At 43.8% G+C, this 7,355-nt stretch overlaps 1 protein-coding gene across 1 annotated transcript in view; it reads left to right on the top strand.

Moving 5' to 3' along the window:
- The window catches only part of vash2 (vasohibin 2), a gene marked incomplete at both ends in the record, with an annotated part of 51,519 nt that extends 44,425 nt beyond the window's left edge, over positions 1-7,094 (top strand). The window contains one exon of the mRNA XM_083643126.1: positions 7,025-7,094. Coding sequence (XP_083499252.1) covers positions 7,025-7,094 — 70 coding nt within the window. The remainder of the gene's footprint in view (positions 1-7,024) is intronic.
- Positions 7,095-7,355: the final 261 nt, after the last annotated feature.

The following is a 7,355-nucleotide window of genomic DNA, read 5'->3' as shown; positions in this document are numbered from 1 at the left end:
TCCCACGCGCTACACCCCGCTGTTGAAACTCCTCACTGTCAGGTGAAAAGAAGTGGCTGGCAAACTGCACATGTATTGGAGGAAGCACGTGCTAGTCTACATCTCTCCACCGATCTGCAGAGGAGGGGGTGCAGCAACGACTGAGACAATAGGGGGAAATCAGAACAAAAAGAGGGAGGAAGGGAAGAGAAGAAGAAAGAATGAGCAGAGAGGAGAGGGGAAGTGAAAGGGGAGAGGGGGGGGGCGAAGACATGACAACATAAAAGAAAAGAGGAAAAACAGGAGGAGAGGAAGAGAAGGGTGAAGAGGGGGAGGAGCTTCAGCAGGAGGAGAAGAAAGAGAGAGGGAGAGAGAGACACTGAGCTGACAGTCGGATTAACTCTGATGAGTATCTGGCTTCTAGAACCTCTTACCACTCAAAGCTAAATCTCTCTCTCTCTCTCTCTCTCTCTCTCTCTCGTTCCCTCACCTTATCCTCCTCTTTTCAAATCCATATTTCTCTCTCTCTCTCTCTGTCTCTCTCTCTCTCTCTCTCTCTCTCTCTCTCGTTCCCTCACCTTATCCTCCTCTTTTCAAATCCATATTTCTCTCTGTCTCTCTCTCTCTCTCTCTCTCTCTCTCGTTCCCTCACCTTATCCTCCTCTTTTCAAATCCATATTTCTCTCTCTCTCTCTCTCTCTCTCGTTCCCTCACCTTATCCTCCTCTTTTCAAATCCATATTTCTCTCTCTCTCTCTCTGTCTCTCTCTCTCTCTCTCTCTCTCTCTCTCGTTCCCTCACCTTATCCTCCTCTTTTCAAATCCATATTTCTCTCTCTGTCTCTCTCTCTCTCTCTCTCTCTCTCTCTCGTTCCCTCACCTTATCCTCCTCTTTTCAAATCCATATTTCTCTCTCTCTCTCTCTGTCTCTCTCTCTCTCTCTCTCTCTCTCTCTCGTTCCCTCACCTTATCCTCCTCTTTTCAAATCCATATTTCTCTCTCTCTCTCTGTCTCTCTCTCTCTCTCTCTCTCTCTCTCTCGTTCCCTCACCTTATCCTCCTCTTTTCAAATCCATATTTCTCTCTCTCTCTCTGTCTCTCTCTCTCTCTCTCTCTCTCTCTCGTTCCCTCACCTTATCCTCCTCTTTTCAAATCCATATTTCTCTCTCTCTCTCTGTCTCTCTCTGTCTCTCTCTCTCTCTCTCTCTCTCTCTCGTTCCCTCACCTTATCCTCCTCTTTTCAAATCCATATTTCTCTCTCTCTCTCTCTCTCTCTCTCTCTCGTTCCCTCACCTTATCCTCCTCTTTTCAAATCCATACTTCTCTCTGTCTCTCTCTCTCTCTCTCTCTCTCTCTCTCTCTCTCTCTCTCTTTTTTACTCTGTCCATCCTCTTTTTCTCAATAGGGTTAGCTGTGAGAAGGTTGTTGGTTGAGATTGAGACAAGAGGTGTATACTAGTTATCCACCTTATTTCTAGCTGCCATGATGCCTGATGGGTGCTTCTTCCGCTTCCGGTGTAATAGGCTGTTTTAACTTGACAAAAAAAACGTCTATGAGGATTTTACAGCAGGGCCATTCTGCTCTACAGCCGTGTCGTTCGGGTGCGCAATATTTGTTTTCCCATGATGGCGAAGGCATGACCCGCCCCTCTCTGCCTCTGATTGGCTGACTGTACTCGGCTGCTCCCACCTTCTTTCCAGGGGAGCCAGAAGTATCTCAAACATGAGCAGCAGGTGCAAAACAATCATTAAATCAACAAGCATGAGATACTTCATTATGGAACGTTACAATAGCAAACCCTAACCCTATTATTTAGTCCTACTTAGCCTATTGCACAGACGTGTACCGTAAATTCCGGACTATAAGACGCACCGGTGTATAAGCCGCGGGACCAAAATTGACTATTTTTTTCTTCTATAAGCCGCACCGGTCTATAAGCCGCGGGTGTTTTGATGTTTAATTACCATATGAAAGGGTTCGTGCACAGAGAGGAATGTCGGGAAAGCGATGGCTGTTTGGGGAAGCTCCCATTTATTAACATTTCAACAAAACAAAACAAAAGTCAGGTCACTAATCCCCAGACAAAATCACACAACAATAGGCTATATGTGCAGCAAACCTGTAACCAGAGAAGTCAAGTCACTAATGCTCGTCTTCCTCTTCTTCCTGCGTACTGAAACCACCAAAGTCCTCATCTTCAGTGTCGGAAACGAACAGGTTCAGGGTGGCTTCGTCAACCACTCTCCTCTCTCCTTCATTGTCACTCAAAACCAACGAACTCCTCTTCATCTATAGCTGTGTTTCCATTACAGTTTTTCGCAAAAGAATTGCGATATTTCTACAACTTCGACAATGTACAATTGCGACTTGTAGGCGTTTCCATTGAAGTTGCGTTTGAGTGATTCCCCGTTGCAGCAGCTGCCACAGTGATTACGCACGGGGATCTGCCCCATATCCCGTCCCCTGCATGCTCAAATCCAACCAATGGTCAATGGAAATCCCAACATGAAGTTACAATGCATATAAACGAGCCTGATTATCAATTCAAAAGAAAATGAGTCGCAAAATGTTGCTGGCTGCGTGAATGCAGTCAGCGCGACAGGCAGAGGAAAAAAGGTAGCCTAATAGCCTACAACTGGTCCGATTTAGAGATGGAGGGGGGAAAAGGCTGATTTGGTTCTATAATTGCACCTGAAACGTGTGCAATGTATTAGCCTACTCACAGTCACTGTATTCACTTCAGACAGCACCACCGCACCAGTGTGTGCTTTTCATCCTCTCATCTCGCCGCTGTGCCAAATGCGCGCACACAGGCAGCCTGCTGTCACCATGGACCGATTTCTGCCATTAAACATTATCTAATTTGCCCGGCTACGCTTTTGCACAACACTCGTCTTTCTGCTAGGTAGCGTTGCTTCAAAGTTTTCCACTTGCTGCGGAGGTTTTGACACGGCTATCGAACCTTACTTACCAAACTTATTTTCCGCTCCTTTTCCAAGGGATAATATGGGTCACATGACGTGCAAATGCGAAAAATGTGTTTCCATTACACTTTTGCGATAAACTGCTATATCGACACGTCTGAAAAACCACCTCATGATCATCTACTGCTCGTTCTCATGCTGTCGAGAACGAGCAAAGCTTTTTTTTGGTGAAAGAATCCTCCAGGGCGCTTCTTGTTAACAGTCCGAGTGAGTGGCAGGTCGAACGTCAAAGGCACTTCATCCATATTTATGATCTGCTCCGGTTCGATGGAATATTCCTTGATCTTCCTTTGTGTGAATTCGCCGAAGTTTGTGATTTTCTCCTGGTAGTCGGGGGAGGGAGTTGATGGGCTTGTGGCCGTTTGCTTACCGTAATTACCATATGTAAGTGGTCACGCACAGAGGGGATTGTCGGGAAAGAGATGGCTGTTTGAGGAAGCTCCCATTTACCGTATTACCGTAACATTTCAACAAAACAACATAACACAACACCACCGTTGTTTATTTTTACAGTGCACACAGTGTCCGCGGTGTGGTGAAAAGAGGGCAAGAGAGGAAATTAAAACAGAAGTGGATTTATAGTTAGAAAGAGTGCTAAAAAAGAGAGATTTTTTTTTTTTTTTTTTTTTTTTTCTGAAAAAATCCATAGATAAGACGCACCGTTATATAAGCCGCAGGGGCCAAAAAACGGGAAAAAAGCCGCGGCTTATAGTCCGGAATTTACGGTAATTCTTTCTTGTCATTCCAAATTTAATCACATTGTTGCTCTGATTAAGTAGAAGTACAGTTATTTGTGTAAAAAAAGACTGGTAAAGCACTGATTCAACTTAATTACTCAAGTAAAAGGAAAAAAGTACAGGCTCTGAAATGTACTCAAGTATAAAAGTAAAAGGTTTTCTGTGCAAGGCGAATAGAAACTCACGTCATATTAATATAATTCAAATACTATTCAACTTAAAAGGTCCCTTCAAAACATATTTTAAGATGCATAAAGACTATACTTTAATCTTCTAGTCTTAATCACTATGACCCTTTAGCTCAGAGAGTTGGATTGCTGTCTAGCAGTTTGGAGCTTGTGGGTTTGACCCTCAGTGACTTTTGAGGTTGTGGGTTCGATCCTTTTGAATGTCGACAGCCAGAGGAAAGAGTCATTTAAAGCCCTGAGGAAAACCTAGTTCAATCAGTCTGACTTGGTGGCACAGTGAGTAGGCTTGCTGCCTGGCAATATTGAGACCTTAGCAACTTTTGCGGTCGTGGGTTCGAGCCTCAGTCAGTTTTGAATGGTGACAGGCAGAGGGAAGAGACAAGAGCGCCCGGAGAAGAGCTGTGAGTGTGAAGGGCAGCTGGTGGTGTGAAGGAATAATACACACAGTGACACCGGGGCCAGAGGTTGTGGGTTCTAATCCCGTTCAGCTGGCACTGCCTGGAGCTAAGGGGGGGATGTTCTCCCCCCCCGACCTCTGCAGAGACATGAGCTGAGGGTTATGAGACAGAAAACCACAGAGAGCTGAAATTTTACTGACATCGGAAGTACATTTTATGGTTGCGAAGAGGCGTAAAAATAACATTTTGAAAAACTGCTCTAGACTCATTATATGACATGTCTGTCCACTTCTGTGGATCTGTAGGAGGCGCTGTGTCGCTCTGTGTATCTGCCTGTAGGAGGCGTTACGCTGGTGATGTTAAAGACAGGGCAGTGCTGTAATATGTCTCCTCCATCGGGAATCAAACCAACAGTCTATCTGTCAGACAGAGACAGTGACACAGCCGCTCAGCCGACTGAGCTATGAGCTGTTGGGTGTTAAGCTTCTGATTTCTACACACTGTATTCACACTGACAATAACACAGAGCATAAAGAGTGAGACAGGTGAGATTTGTACCAGTGAGTTGAGCTAGAGTCAGGGACTGACTAGTCTCCTTCATCAGCTTATTTCTATCAGTGTTCAAACTACTGGTGATGATAAAGACTGCTGCAGCTTATAATGTGAGTACTTTTTAAGAAATTGCCTGAGGCTGGGATTGGACCAACAACCTTTGCATATCACACAACATTCACATGTTTATCTGAGTGAGCTATAATCCACTTTCTTATTTATCGTTCAACCTCATTCTGATTTTATTTAGTCAAGTTTTCATCGACTAAGTGTCTAAGTATTTTCATCTCATCTTAGTCAAAGAAAACTGTAACTATTCATTAGAATTTCCAAACTTATTGTAAGGATATATTAATCTGTTATTCTGGAATTGTTTTAAGGTTTGAATGTGCAACACAGACACAGATGTTTAACGTCTTCTTCTCTTCTGATTGGATCTCTTCCCAATTCGTCCCTCCCTAACATTTAGTCTAGTTTTCACCAGTGAAAATAGGTAGTCGACTAACATTTTTCCTCATAGTTTTCGTCTACGAAATCAACACTGCTATGGATGCATGTCTCCACCTAGTGGTGTACTCCTCTTCCAAACTCACACACACTTTTCGCAAACTCCACCATGTATAGACGGTTTTAACTTGACAACAAAAACATTCTAAATTGAACCCCCGCTCACTTCCTGTTGCAGGGTTTGCTATGGACATAAAAGAAAAAAAACATTCAAGTGCAGGACTGACCATTCCGTGAAAACCGTCTTCAGCTGAGCGGCGAAAACAAAAGTAACGATGTCGAGTGAATATTTCTGCAATTTGCCGAATGCTGAGAAAAAGGAAGTGCTGTGGGGTTGCGCTCTGGTGAAAACCGTCTATATGAAACAATGTTTATTTTAAGGGTCAATCTCATCAAAGTTTCTGAAGACCATCTCCACGTGATCCCACTCCATAAAGCTGCATTTCCCAATGAAGGGCTGGGCAAACACCACATAGGCTACTGATACATATTTCAATTCAAATACATGTCACTCTTGTGTTAGAATGAGTAAATGGGCATTGACACTGTTTTTATATAACCCTTGATCAATTCTCATTAATCTTTTATCTTTTCTTTTTTATTTGTCTGTAGGCTACATACGTGCACTGCCAAGAGTAGCGGCAGCATTATAAACCAGAGACCAGACTATATCAAAAACATAAACACACAGTGGTGTCTTTCATGCATGCTAGCAAGCGAAACTGCTGTCTGTCTGACCACAGACTGTAGAAAGAGACGCAGGATAGCCAAGCGAATGTGATTGGATGAACTTTTGACGCTAGGCCAATCACAGGCAGAGAGGGTGCCTCCAGCCTTCGCCATCATCTGAAAAAAAATATCGCTTCCGGCGCTGGGATAACGTAATGCATTGTGGGTAGTCGGCTACTGTGGCTAATGCTAGCGGGTAGCGTAATAGTTACTTTACATGGCAGTAAAACGCCACTGAATGACCAAATTGATTTAACTTTTAACCATTTCGAGTAACACTGTTTCCATACGGACCCCCAGCGTTGGTTAGTTGTTTATAACGTGATTATATTTATAACTTTTATAACATACTCCAGTTTCCGGTTTATAATTCGGGTCTGCAGCCGAGTATAACAAAGGAAATGGCAAGCTGCAACAATAAGTCACGTTAATAAGTCACTTGTACCCACAATTATTTGTTTACAGTGGGGCATTCAAAAATAAGGTGCATACCGATATTCTGCTTAGTTCTGCTGTATCAGCAGTACTAATGGAGGATAGAATCAGGATAACTGACGATATAAACCGCAATACCGTTTTTTCAGACACAGATTTTTAAACATTTTGGATTTTCTAGCAACCAACAAACATTTTAAATGAAAATTGGAAATGAAAGTTGTTGTTTTTTACAATGTGCAATGTCAGTTATCGGTCAGAAATTGGTCTCAGTAGCATCATGTTTACGATCCATTCTGAGCAGTCACAACTCTTCTTTCTGCCTTTTTCAATTTGGGAATTTGTAGTTCATATTGCACTTTTCTATTTTGTTTGTTTGTTTGATTGTTAGTTTGTTCTAAGTAATTGTGCAGCTCTGTACCGTAACTACAACTGCACTCCCACTACACCGTGTGATCTGACCTTGTTTGTCCTGACTCTCTCTCCCTCTCTCTCTCTCTGTCTCTCTCTCTGTTCAGGCCGGCTTCGGTGGAGAGGAAACCTCCGGAGCTCAGCACCCTCAGTGATGGCTACCAGATCCGCATCTGATCTCCGCCTTGCCCTCCCAGTCCAACCAGCCGTCCCAGTCCACCTCCGTCCAGACCTCCAGAACCTCCACCGGCCCACCAGCATTTTTAAGAGAGGAGCCACCGCAACTAGAGCATCTTGGTTGGATTTGACGCTTGGATGTTGCACACCATTTTGTGTCTGTGAAAAAAAAACAAGTTCCTGTAGCCGGGACTAAGACAGAAAGAGGCTGCTGGTGGGGTTTCCATGGCTTCACACTGGGGGGCGTTCCCCCGTTCAGTA

The sequence above is a fragment of the Poromitra crassiceps genome (genome assembly GCF_964638095.1).
Source record: "Poromitra crassiceps genome assembly, chromosome: 9".
In the NCBI taxonomy this organism is placed as follows: Eukaryota; Metazoa; Chordata; class Actinopteri; order Beryciformes; family Melamphaidae; genus Poromitra; species Poromitra crassiceps.
The sequence above is the reverse complement of the archived record's forward strand: the minus strand, read 5'-3'. Positions and strand labels throughout refer to the sequence as shown.